The sequence below is a fragment of the Parasteatoda tepidariorum genome, chromosome 8, assembly GCF_043381705.1.
Source record: "Parasteatoda tepidariorum isolate YZ-2023 chromosome 8, CAS_Ptep_4.0, whole genome shotgun sequence".
NCBI classification, from domain to species: domain Eukaryota; kingdom Metazoa; phylum Arthropoda; class Arachnida; order Araneae; family Theridiidae; genus Parasteatoda; species Parasteatoda tepidariorum.
The window spans coordinates 21,408,451-21,422,938 of NC_092211.1; the positions used below are offsets into that span (position 1 = coordinate 21,408,451).

Here is a 14,488-nt window from a genome sequence, read left to right on the forward strand (position 1 = left end):
GCGTTAAACGTTTAACGCTACATTTTTATTGGCCGGGAAATCACGTGGTAGGATCCAGTTTTCCCTCATTCATTTCCATATTGTTTTGGTTTTCACTAGCATAAAAATAATAAAAGTCATAAAAGTATTGTTTTTCCATAAATATTTTTTTAGTTTGTTTTGATACACATATAATTTAATAGGGTTATTTTCAAATTTAGTGGATAACAATTGTAAAAAATTAGTGAAAACAATCACACGGACAATGCGATGGATTTAAGGTTATGTCAAGGTACGTCTCTTGTGAATATCAATTGATTGTTAGGTTTTCTCTTCCGAAATTGCATTATGACGCATTCACATACATTATTAATACAAATACATTTTCCAGGGCGAGACGATGAGGCAACCACAAGCACTTCCACTGGTGTTACCGTGATTACAGAGCACGGAAGCGAGCGGAGCAGGAAAAAGAGTCGTTGAATAGAATTTAGTGATCCATCTACGACTGCTGATTCTTCTACAATTAACGTCGGAGGTGGCGAAGTTTAACTTCTTTCGCGCTGAGGGACTCCACGCACTATTTTTTTTTTTGTTTTACTAGAATTTATTTGTTTATGCAGGTTTTCCATTGCAATACACTTATTTCAATTTTTAATAGACTTAATTGTAGCCAAAATTTTAACCTTTTAAAAGAAATATCAGTTTTAGAAATTTTATCTTCAGATTTTATACCATAACACATTTCTAATAGGTTTACCGAATTATATTTCATTTATTTGAATTGAAATTTATTTTAATGACTTAGTATTTACCAAAAAGATGTAATTTTTTTTTTTAAAAAAAAGTTGTTATATGGATTTAAATATGTCATTTATTTGAATTCAAATTTATTTTAATGACTTAGTATTTACTAAAAAGATGTAATTTTTTTTAAAAAAAAAGTTGTTATATGGATTTAAATGACTGTTATGAATTTTTAGAATTTTGTGCATTTGCAATGTACTAAGTTAGTAGCGAACGAAGCGAGGTTTGTTTGCGAAGCAAACCATATAAGATTGCGTAGCAATTTTCGGGGGTTGGCGAGCGTTACTAGCAGGGGGCGCAGCCCACTAGTATTTGAAAATAACCTATCATTTTTTCTTCATCGGCACAAATTCATGACTTAAAAAAAAATTTAACAAAAAAACCAATATAACATTTTAATTTCATCAGTAAATAACACTGTATAAAATGATGGTTTTGTAGTAGGATAATCGAATTACTATTTAAAGATTATTATAAATGTATCAATAATGCTTTGCCATGATATACTATGTGGGATTCTTTTCTCTCTATGATACAATATAAAGTTATATTATCTTCAACATTTCATTCCATGTTAGAATGCCAAAAAAAGTTAAGTACGCTTTTACTTGTTTCGAAACATAAAAACCTTCATGATTCCCTTTTCTTGAAATGTATGCTTATTTGTGAATATATAGACAACTACAGTAGAGCCAAAGTAGATTTGTTTGTTTTCGAAAATATACATTTGTGCTAAGGCACGGAAGTGTTCTTAGAATTCGAATCTAAGAGCATGATATTTCGAAAACAACACCGAATGTTTTATAGAAAGCGGGCTTAAAAGATGTGATTTACAAAGGAAGAAGAAAAGAAAATCGAAGAAATTTTAAAGTATCACAAAGAATTCCTCTAAATCGAAAAAAAACTTAAGCTGTGCTCTGTGTTTTTTCAACGTAGATCAGATATTTTTTTCTCCACAAAATGTTTTATAGAACCATGAATAGGAAAGGTAACTTTGACGATGAATTTAAGATATGTGTTATTTGGTTAAGTGGATCATTTTGTTACGATAATAAATGCATTGTATTTATGTTTTTGTAAAAATTATGAAAATTAATCTATCTTTAATTGTATAAATCTTCGAAAAGGGCTAATTTTTTTCCTAAGAAAAAAACAATTTTGTAATTTTATAAATTTTAACATTTAGTATTTCTAAATGCACATTCAAAGAATCTTAATTAAATGTGCAAGGATTTTCTACTCTATTGCTAGAGACTGTAGGGTCGGTTGGAGTAATTTATGTCAACTTTTGATTCTTTTCTCTTCTTTTTTTTGCCTGTTTAATTTTTTAATGGTTCAGGATGAATTTATGATTCTTTAAGAATGTAGAAAAAGCATTTTAAGTAACATATGTTTGCTCATAGAGTGGTGCCCATAGTTACCCCACTAAATTTCTCAAAAATCAAAGTTTGGGGGTAGTTTTGACCACGTGGGAGAAAATTATGGCCAACAGCTGATACATATTCCGGAACTGTTGCCTCGTGGTCAGTCCATGCAAATACCTAATCAGTACTTTTTCTTTTTCACCTAACCCATACTTACCGCAATTAAAATTTGCAAAAAATAGGCATTAAATTTATTTGCAGAAAATATGTATTATCAAAGAACTCTAAATTAAATTAACATCTTGACCATACTTCTAATTAATGAAACTTATGCTTATTTTCGATAATAATATTCGAAAAATAGTTGAAAATAAATTTAAACTTAAAATGCAAATATAATTCAAATTTCTGAATTGGTAGTTAATCTTCAAACCAGATCAGAAATTTAAAACAAAATTTCAAGAAGCTGATCTACGAAATTAATCGAAAGATTTTATGAATTATCATACTAGATGAGTACTAGAATTATTCCATATTATATACATTTCTATATATTATTCCTACTTATATTACTACTAGATATTATTCTTTTTTTAGTCCTTTATATTGACCTTTGTTTATTTTAAAATAAAAATATTGGGCGTTTTTTCATTACAAAGAAACTTGTATTTTTTACTGGATAGTTTTAGGTTATTGGTTTTTTGTACCTTTAAAAAACTTTTTAGGGTGATTCAATTATACTTTTCATACTCAAAACTTTCCAAATAACTAATATTTCTCTGGAAAATTAATCATTGAAAATCTGAAATATTAACTTTTTTTTTACTTAAACTCTTCATACACTATTACCTTTATTTTCTTGTTTTAAAATCTTCAGAAACAAAACTTTTACTTTTAAATTTTTTTAGAGAATTTAAGTTTGATTAAACATATCGTTTTTAGAAATCGTAAATCACACAAATTAAGAATAGTTTATAGGAAATAGCTAAGTTTATTAATTATATCATCTTCGGAAATATAAATTTCTTTCAAATAAAACACTCTGAAAGAACAATTAATATTTTCAAAGAATTAATAATATGATTGTTCTATAAAATTTAATTAACTCTTTATAATTTAATTCTTCTTCTTTATAATTTTTCTTCTTCTTCTCTTTATAATTTAATTTATTTTCTTCTGTATAAATTAATATTACAACGCATGAGAACAGAGGTAATAAATTATTATTGAGTGAATTTTCCTTATATGGTATTATTCTTCTAAGTAATTTCTTATTATCTTATTAAATTCCTTATATATTTTTATTTCTGATTATTTCAGATTTATATATTATTTTTATCACCTTTTTATTTTTTCTCTTAACCTTTCTCTTACTCCCTTTTTTGCTTGCCGTCTATAATTTTTTTTTTTGAAAAATGATTGATAAAAATGTATATTGTTTATTATATGTGGTCAGTTTCAAATCTCAAAACAAACTATATCGTTTCGTAAGTATCCAAATACCAAGAGAAATAAAAGATAAAATTTAAGATGTTGTAAAAAAAGTAGCTTATACAAGCTGGAGGGGAGATCTTACCGCAAGAGATTTGCCGGAAATGGGCAAAATGTTTTATTCCAGAACATTATCCATGAAGGTTATTTCATTTGACAGTAGGAGGATACTGGAAACTATTTACCCGATTTAAAGCATCAAAGAAAATTGCACTGCGATTTGCCTCTGAATAGCACCATAAATGTGAAAGAGAGCAAGAAGGATGCAGTAAAAATAGATGTTAAATGTTGCTTGGCAGTATTTGCATAATAGCATCCTGAAAGTACTGGCAGTAAAATAGCGGCTATGAATTTATCTTACGTGCCTTCCGTGGATGTGGCTTCTTGATTAAAAATCTGTTTTGAAACAAAGTACTTTTCATTGACGTAAGGATTTTCATGAAGATAAAAATATGAGATATTAATAGAGAATGCTCAAAGTTTCAAAGATAAGGGAGTCATTATCGTTGATGAATTTATTATGGTTGGTATTAAACCTGAATATGAAGACTACTTTATAGTGAGATATCCTTTTTTTCTCTTCATATATCTTTGATATTTTGAATAAAATACTGCTTAAATTTAAATACATGTTTTATGAATCTCATTTATAAAAAATAAATTTTATTACTTCTCATTTATGACACAAATCTTGTCATTTTAACGGGTTACATTTTGAATAATTATACGCGGAATAGCTTTAAACGTGCTAATATTCCCAAAATAGAGCATGAGCTTTGATATTAAATTTAGTGAATAACCGAATAACCACATTTCACCGAAATTTAAAAATTTACATTATGAAGTATTTTTTCACACTTTTTAAATTTTTCCCCTCTTTGCATTCTAATTTATCAAATTCCAATTCTCATATGACGAATATGCTATTTACGTGATATCGAAAGGTTATTATGGCCTCCAGTTCGACTTCTGATTCTAAGTTTTGGTTTAAAATCAACTTTGGTCAACTTTGGTTTAAAGAAAAAGTATTTGTTCCAATCAACATGCTCATTTCTGAAATATGAGCGCTTTAAGAGTTCCATTTTTTAATTCCACGAAATTCATTGAGTTATGCTTCAAGAATTTAATTTAATTGTTAATATGAAATTTATTTAAGAGAAGCAATGATTTTAAAATAAAGATTCACTCACACTGAGCATTCTCTCTCTCTCACTCTCTCTCTCTCTCTTTTTTCTCTTGATGTAGGTAGGTACTTTATTTAGGTCGCACTTGAGCTGCACAATGAGCTATTGGAGATGGTCTGGGAAACATCTCTGAGGATGATCCGAAGACATGTCATCGCAATTTTGATCCAATGCAGAGGGGGTGACTCCACTGCTTTGGTAGCCGGACGACGAGCAAGCGAAGTCGAGCACTTTGCTGTAGAGCTATTTAACGAAGACCGATACCACGCACCCTCAGTCCCTACGCAGGCTGATCAAAGTGGTCACCCACCCGATACTGGCTCTAATCAGTGATGATTGACTTCGGTGTTTTGCAGGGAACCGTGTCTTTACGATCAGTCCATTTTACTTCGTGATATTTTATCTATTATTAGAGAAATTCTCTTTGATAAGATGCTTGTTTTCAGATGATTATTGACTATTTTATTTTTATTGCGTTATTTGACAGTGATCAATTTGGCATTTAAACTTAAAGTGGCTTATCAATGTGCTCTTTAATTTGAATGTAGATATTTAGATACATATGTTCTGCAGTTAAAAATTTGACGAGTCTGAATATTCTACTTAGAAAACACAGATAAAAACAATTAGGACTTTGTTATACTTTTTATGTCTGCGTTTACTTTATGGGAAAGAAAAATCAAATCCCAAGATCGAGTGGAAATAAAAAAAATTAAAAAGTGAAAGTCCAATTATAAAGTTAAATAAGAAACGGAAATTCGATGAGGCAACAGAATCGAAAAATATGAAAAAAAAAATTTTAGAAAATATCCTGAAATCTTATTTTCTTCTCCTTTTGGAATATTTTATGACATATTCCGGTTGAATATGTAGACTATCTCGTCAATATATGATCATTTTAAGTTTTATTATAACACGGTGAAATTATCATTATTTCCTAAGATACATCCTGCAATTTCTTTGAATTCTTTTAAAAATAAACGATTATTTTTTTAAAAAAGACATATGGATACAGAAACACAGCTGTAGTGATAGTAACTACAATAAAAAACGGCTTTCGTTAAGTGCCATTGTTCCAAAAGTGGAACTACATTAAAAACACAATTTTTAACTCAATTCTTTTCATTTGCTTTTAGAAACTTTTTCGTTTAGAATTTATCAAATTTAGAGTTATTCGGATAATTCCTTCTTAATTTGGTGTTTACGTAGTTAATATCTCGAATTAATATTCAAATTTTAAAAAAGGTATAAATAATAAACTAATCGTAGATGCAGGAATGCAAACATGCTAGATTCATGCATGTTGGTCGCATCTTGTCATAGGGTGGCAATTTATAGTTAACCTGTTTCGACCAATGTAATGAAAGTTCTGGTATCAAATGTCGAGGAAACTTGGTATGTACGTAATATGCAATACGACGAAAAGGAAGCTATGACGAAATTATTTTTCATTTTAACAAAGAGAAGATGTTTCTGTGGTGCGGTAACATATGTTTATGCAATTTGACCTAGTTTCAAGGACTAATTTAGCCTGCCATCAAATCATTCTGCACTAGGCCATAGCAAGAGGAAAGGCTGATTTTAATGGTTACTAAACTAAAAACTGGGGAGTCAAACGATATCAGAACGAGGAAAGATTCGACTTTCGAATGATACAACGCAGAAAGATTGCAACAATTCGAGGAACCCTTCGTATTACAGTCCCGCAGTGGACTGATCGTTAAGACACGGTTCCCAGCAGATCACCGAAGTCAAGCATCACTGGCTACGGTCAGTGTGCGGGTGGGTGACCACTTGGATCAGTCTGCGTAGGGACCGAGGGTGTGCGGTATAGGTCCTCGTTAAACTGTGCTACCGTAAAGTGTTCGACTTCGCGTGCAGGTCGTCGGGCTACCGAAGCGGGGGTGCCATCCCCTCCGCAGAGGATCAAAATTGTGATGGCATGTCTTCGGATCATCCTCCGGGATGTTTCCCAGACCGTCGCCAATAGCCCATTGTGCAGCTTTAGTGCGACGTAAATAAACAACAATAACAACAACAACCTTCGTATTACAATCAAATATGCTATAACGTGTTTTAAATGGCTGTTCTATGGAAAATGAATGCATACATAAAAAATAAAGTTTTGATTGTCCAATTTGAGTTTTTATTTGCTTTTCATCTAAGTTTATTTCAATTTTTAAATATTAAAGTGATTTTAAAATCGCTTTTATTTTTTATAGTAACATTACTAAATTTCTTAAACATAAAACAAAAATACGAAAGAACGAATCACTCAATAGTCATCAAAAAGTTATATGCATCAAATGTATAAAACATCTGAGAAGCGGTTAACTTCTTGAAGATTCTGTACGTAAAGAAATAAGCCTTTTAACTCATCTTTATTGTGGCAGTATAGTTCAATGTTTTAGAGTCTAGAATTTTTCATTATTTGAAAACATGCCTGTCTTCCACTAAATATATACTAGCAATTGGATCAACTGAAACGGCAGTCAAAACTGATATGAACTAGGGATAAATTAGGATATTTATGTTGCATATTAAATACCATTACATTGGATGGTATTTCAATTTCGTGCAAATGAGCTATCTTTAGGCTATTTGTTACGGTGTCAACATGTAAATACTTATCTTACATATTACTCTTACATATTGCTGTCTTAAGGGGAAACTTCTGAGCGTGTATAAGCAACTACCAAATTTAAAGTTTAGAAAAATCACTGTTGATCTACCATTATTCGCTGTAGGGGAACTAAGTACTGATCAGAGACATATTTTAAATTCTTATCAAGTCATATGTTCTGGAAAATATTCAAAAATATTGCAAATGTTTTAGGATAGCTCTCTAGCGACAGTGGGTAGCAAAAAAATTTCAAAGCTCTGCTTATACATATTATTACAGAAGAGCAATTACTTGAAATGCGGACTATTGTGGAATACATTGTAAAAGTGTATGCAAAAGTCTAGCCTGCAACGAGAAATTAACTGTTCGGTAAAGCCGTTGTGCAGCATCTTCCGTAAGCTGTCACAATGCAAGAAATCTTCCTGCTGATCTGAAATTAGTAATTTATATTGTTTTTCGACTGATTACTATGATTAGCAATAAGTATTCCAGAATGAGATCCCGAAGGTTGAAGTAGTGAAACTGTTCGTGTCCACATTATTATGCCCCTTAACATTAGGACAAACGACCATGCAGACTCAATTGGTAGAATTGTATTTTTTTTTTCCGAATATCCACTACCTTTTTTTACCGAGCATCCACTACCATATATCATGCACTGAACTTTAGAAAAAAACTAAAACGGTCGATATGATTGGAAGTAAGTTGCAAAATCCATCATATATACACGCGTAGTTGAAAGAGCCGTTTAGTTAGTGATGGAATTATCTTCTGCACGGGGAGATAAGGGTCGTGATGACTAAATACACACAACCGTGCCGTCCAGAAAACCTATGCCAAGATTCTGGAAAAAGGAAAATATAGATTTGAAGAATACTAGATCATCAAAAAAAAACTTTGGTCATGTTCTGTAGGGTAGAATTCAAATGTATCCACAACCTTATGGTGAATTCAGAATAATTTTGCCTCAGTTTTGGAAAAAAATAGCAGAGAATCGTTTTAACTCTTTCACGCAGATAGTTCATCAATAGTTCTCAGGTGTTTTGTTCTATTCTTTAGTTTTAATCCAAAACAATCACGTAGTGTTCTGATAGAAAACGACAAAAATAGTTTTGAAATGAAAAAAATTAAAACTAAAAACTTTTTTTCAAAGAATAAAATATAGAAACTTAGCAAACGTATGCAAATTTTAAAAAAAAACTAGGCAAACTAAGCTTTAGAAACTAAGCAAAATAAATTAATGCTCATACAGTTGAATCAAACCAAAATAAGAACTTCCTCCAGCAAGTCTACTTTTTTCACTTTTATCCTTCTCTGCCTGTTATACTCTGCATACATGAATAAGAAGCACATAGTGACAAAAAAAAGATATTTTTTTCATCTATAAATAATGTTGATTATATATAGTTGATTATTTCAAGTGAAATAAATAATATGTCACTAAAATCGAACCTGCTACGATTAGTTCAGTATCAGCTTTATCTTCTCCTATTACATTAGTCACGTGGCAGACATATCGTCCAGAATCAGTAGAAGTCACTTTATGAAACACTAGAATTCCACCTTCTTGACTGACAGGAAGAGTATGATCTGGTAGCGGTTTCAGCCCTGTCTCGGATCTGTACCAACGATAAGACGGTGCCGGGAACCCCTGGGCAATACAAGGTAGTGTTGCACGTTGACCGACTGCTACAGATACCCTATTATATTTTAGAGTGATCCTTGGAGGCTGGCTATGATGTGGTTCTAGAGAGGAAATACATTGAATGTTTGAATAAGAAAGACATGCATTTTATTATGTGAGAGCTTTCAAATAGCAACTTTTAGAATATTTTTGATTCTTCATTTACCTGTTATTACTAATTTGGAGTAGTTTTTGCTCACTTTCTTCTCTTTAGTTATTCTGTTTTCTGTGTGACAACGGAAACTGTATGATCCATCATGATCTGTTGTGTCTTTAACGTATAAATCACCACTTTCAAGCATTCCATATTTCGCTATTACAAAGAAAGAAATCATATTTTATAAACCGAATATCATAGTCCGTATCTCGTGTAACAATCAATAGAAGATAGTCAACTTTGTAAAGGATTGTTTGAGTAGAAATGGAATTAAGCTAATAAATTTAATGTATTTTACAAAATTTAAACATGACAAAAATAAAATGTAATATAAGTAATATTTAAATTAAATATAAATTGCCTATCACTGACAATGAGATAAAGTAAACATAACATTAATTATTGATTTAACGTAAAATTAATTAGTTATTTTAGTTTGATTTAATTTTAAGGGATTGGATTATAATTAATTATTAAAAAATAGTATTAATAATTAATTTATAACAAATAGTGAATATTGATTTCTCTGGGGAACATATTTTTAGTTGCATTAAGACAAGTACTTGAGCTTGCATAATTTGGTTGTAAGGATTTTAAATTAGTTTCGCTCATAAAGCTACAGATTTTTTTAAATGAAATTTTTAGTCAATTTTTCATCGAAAAGAACAGGTTTAAAAACGGTAAACACAACAGGAAGTCCTGTTTATAACGCGAAGAACTGGTAAGAAAGTTTGAGTGCACCTTCAGGAAAGGAACGTCCTCCCTTAAATGAACAGTTCAGAAACTTACAGTTCAATTAATAATGGGGAGCGTCCCCTGTGGCGTATGGCGACATTTTCAGACATGGGTTCCTATGCTGTTTTAGTCCTGGTGATATACTCTAACTTTCCTTGAAGCTTTACGCAACATTTACGTGATTCACTATTATATAGAACGTCTTTAAACTACATATTTCGACAAAAAAATGGACAAAAATTGTCGTTTAAAAAAAAATTGTAACTTGAAGAAAGAAGCCGATTGCAGATTTGAAATCAGCGATACGAAAGTATCTAAGATGTCCTAATAAAAAATCCCATGCTCATGAAAACAAAACAAAAATGTTCACCAGTGTTATTAGTTATAATTAAAATTATCAATTATAACTAATTTTTATACTCAATTTTTAATGCAGCTTACCATTTATTAAAGCAGGTGTTATTATGAAGCCGTCCATTCTTTCCCATGATCTAACTCTTACGTAGTCATTAACATAACTTGGTATAGGGCATCGAAGAATAGCTGTATTACCCTTGAGAATAAATTCATCGAATAAGTGGATATCGAAATCTTGTAATAGTACTGAAATAAAAAAAAACAATATTTAGATTTAATAATAACTTATTTTTTTAAATTATTTATTAATTGTTATTACATATCTACGATATAACACATTATGTGGAACACAACATTTGCGTCGACATTGTTTTATTTTATTTTATAAATATTATTTAACGATTTTTATTTCTACAAGGTTTATATTATTTACGTCTCGTTTATTAATATTTTTTTATCTGTATAAAATCCGCTTCATAAAATACTCTGTAAAAAAATCTGTATCAAAGAACGGAATAAGATACTGACAGATGTGGTACATCATCGGTAAAAATACCCTTTTACCGTAGAGTAGTATGCTGGTAATATTTATTTAATTTGAGTGATTCAGTGAATTTACGGTAATTAATACTCTAAAAATTACGGTATAACAGATTTTTTGTTCCGTAATATATGTTTTGGTGAAAATAGATTTCACAGTAAAAGAAATGGCACTCAGGGTGCTGGTAATTTTTACCGTAATTTTATCCGGAATATTTTACAGAACTAAAATTGTGCAGTGTGAAGGACACAGTTCGTAATTCTACTAGTATACCTCTACATTGTCCTATATGGTGGCGATGTGTAGCTTGATTAATGCATTACAATACAGCTCACAATAACCGGGCTTTTGACCAGTAATGGTATGCTTACTGTTATAGTTTTGACAGATATTTTTTAATAACCGTGTAAATTGACTTTTTATCTTACTTACTTACTTTTTATCCTACTACTTTTTCAAACGCATTACTATGTTAGAACTGGTGAAACTTGTTTCATTTGTTAAAGCTGTTTTTCGAAGCTCAGTCGCCAAGGAAAATAAAAAAAAAGGAAAAGTTTAAAGGCCTTACACTTGAAGCAATTGTATGACTTTAAACTATATATATATATANGATTAAAGAGATATATATATATATATATTTATAAATTTTTATAAAAACGCCTATTTGGTGACATTTTTTCCCTCAGATGAAAATTATAAAAATCACTACTTTATTCTCCATTTTTCTTGTTGTAGTTCATTTCCGTCGCACTAGAGCTGCACAATGTGCTATTGGCGACGGCCTGGGAAACATCCCTGAGGATAATCCGAAGACATGCCATCACAATTTTGATCCTCTGCAGAGGGGATGGCACCTCCGCTTCGGCAGCCCAACGACCTGCACGCGAAGTGGAGCACTTAACGGTAGCACAGTTTAACGAGGATCAATACCGCACACCCTCGGTCCCTACGCAGACTGATCCAAGTGGTCACCCACCCACACACTGACCGCAGCCAGAGATGCTTGACTTCGGTGATCTGCTGGGAACCGTGTCTTAAAGATCAGTCCACTGCGGGACCTCAATTTTTGTAAATTTTTATGAGCGCAGGTAATGCAGCATTGGAGTAAGTTTTTAAATATTAAAAAATTAGACAGCAAATGCTTTTCATTTTCACGAAAGTGTGGCTTTTCTCCGTAGTGACGTTTTACGCCATTTTAACAAGCGTAAATAGCGAAATCTTTAGATAGGCTAAAATCTACGTAACAGTTATAAAAATAGCATATTATTCGCAAAAAATCATAATTTCAAATTACGATAGTGACTTTGAGAAAGAGTCTTAGTTAGCCTAACAATTAGAGAGTTTGCTTAAACTGATAATCAATATAGAAATAATACATAAATAGGGTATAAAGAACAATGCTAATTTATGCCAAAAAAATTGACTCTCTGAAGGTATTTTATTTTTTGTTCCTTACATTTCATAGATATATTTAACTGAATTTAATTATTTAACAGTTTTTATTATATAAATAATTGAATAAATTATAATAATTAAAGTTAAAAAATGCTATTATTTAAGAATTACTATTGTTTTTATTTTGCATAAAAATCATTATTCAGATAATAAATCATTTTTTTCCAGCGGTAGAAAAGAAACAATTACAAAAATATTTTACAGCAGTGACATAAAAAACAATTATTTTAAGAACAGAAAGTTAATTTTTTCATACATTTCTACCACTCCAAACCTTTATCATTTGAAATTATTTTAAGTATGTATTTCATTCTACAATTCATACACAAGTGAAAATAAAAAAATAAACGAAATATTTCAAAAATTGGTCTTTTAATTAAGACTTTTGACATAATTATATGCATTAAATCCTTCAAAACCCTAATTAAAGTTTACAGATCTTTGAATTTTAATGAAAAATTAAAATGATTTGTCTTTCAGAAAAATACAGTTTAATATTTAATTATGAAACATGATTAAATTAACTTAAAAGATTTAGCATTAAATTCAATCAAAATCATATTTTGACCAGGTTATTCTCAGAAAAAATTATTTGATGTATTGAACTAGGATATAGATTATGGTTTTAAAATTTTATCATCTCCTAAAGCAATTTAATATTTTTTTTAGATTTTTTTAGTTAGATTTAGGACTACTTTAATACAAGTTAAAGTATTTTAATCATATAAAGATGTCAAAATAAATTAAATATTAATTTAATTAACCTGTGTTTCTATAATATATCATTTTTTTTCTAAAACTTTATTTATTCAACCTATCATTGATTCATTTTTTGTAACGAAACCTCTTATTTCCTCAATACTTTTAGAAGCCTTATATTGCTCGCGGTGACATTTTCCTGGAATATAAAAAATTGACTCCCTCTTTCGGCATGAATTGTTACTCATTTTTATTTCCAACACCAGATTCTGTCGAATTTTCTGAAATATAAAGACAGACTGACAGATAACAATTCCGAAAAGTTATGAGGAAATGTTCGGAATTTTAAATTAGGAGCTTTGCTTTATACCTTAGAAGGGAGTCACAAGTTTCAGAAGGTGGTAAAAAGCGATATACTTTTATATTTATTTATACACTGAGAGATTTGTTAAGTGAGGAAGTTAAATGGCATCTTACTGACAAAAACTAAAATATCGCTTCTGTATATTCTGTATTTATTTACTTCACAAAGAAGTCTGAATTATCAGAAGTAAAAATATTAAGCACCTGAATTTCAGCACGAAGATGAAACTTGAAACATTTTACCTCCCATAAACATGAAATGTGCAAGATCATTATACCTAAATGTCTTTATTTTACTAAAAATTGATTTGAATATTGGGCACACTGTAAAAAATTGTGTTCAAATTGCGTTTCTCCCTTATCCATTTCTACGGAGACGTACTATTTTTACAGTAATAATATTATCGCAAGGTCACCAAGTAATTCTAATAAATAAATTTTACTGTAGAGCTTAAATTTAAGGTATACTTTTATAAGGTAAAAATGGATTTTACTGTAAAATGGATATTATGGATAGTGCATCCAAAGTGCCGGCTCTTTATACCGTAATTTAATCTAGAATATTTTACAGTGTAATTGCCATAACTATGATAAATATTTTCCTTCGTGTAACACTGGTTGAATTTTGATATTAGGGAAATTTAAAAGCAATATCTATATTTTTTTTACAATAATTGCTACAAATAACTTTCTTTTTAAATTATTAGTTTTACTCTGTGGTATAATGCACTAAGTGCCGGTTTTAAAAGTTGTATTAATATTTTGTTTGAGAAAAACATCTGTATATGATACATCTCATTTGGAAAAATAACTGGAAATATTTTCTATCTCATTGAAACTGATGTAGAGATCTAAATAACTGCAAATCTAATGCTGTATATATATATATATATATATATATATATATATATATACCCGAGTTTACTCGAGATAGTAAATGTTTGCAATCTCTACATACCCGAGTTTACTCGAGATAGTAAATGTTTGCAATCTGTACATACCCGAGTTTACTCGGGATAATGAATATTTGCAATCTATGCATACCCGAG

The 14,488-nt window shown here is 30.1% G+C and overlaps 1 protein-coding gene across 1 annotated transcript in view; it reads right to left on the minus strand.

Annotated features, from left to right (window-relative positions):
• LOC107452159 (cell adhesion molecule Dscam1) overlaps positions 1 to 14,488 on the minus strand; it is a 70,291-nt gene that overhangs the window by 40,121 nt on the left and 15,682 nt on the right. Inside the window, exons 3-5 of the mRNA XM_043050066.2 lie at positions 10,466 to 10,627; positions 9,299 to 9,445; positions 8,901 to 9,194 (exon numbers count right to left, since the gene is read on the minus strand). Of these exons, the coding sequence (XP_042906000.1) occupies positions 8,901 to 9,194; positions 9,299 to 9,445; positions 10,466 to 10,627 (603 nt within the window). The remainder of the gene's footprint in view (positions 1 to 8,900; positions 9,195 to 9,298; positions 9,446 to 10,465; positions 10,628 to 14,488) is intronic.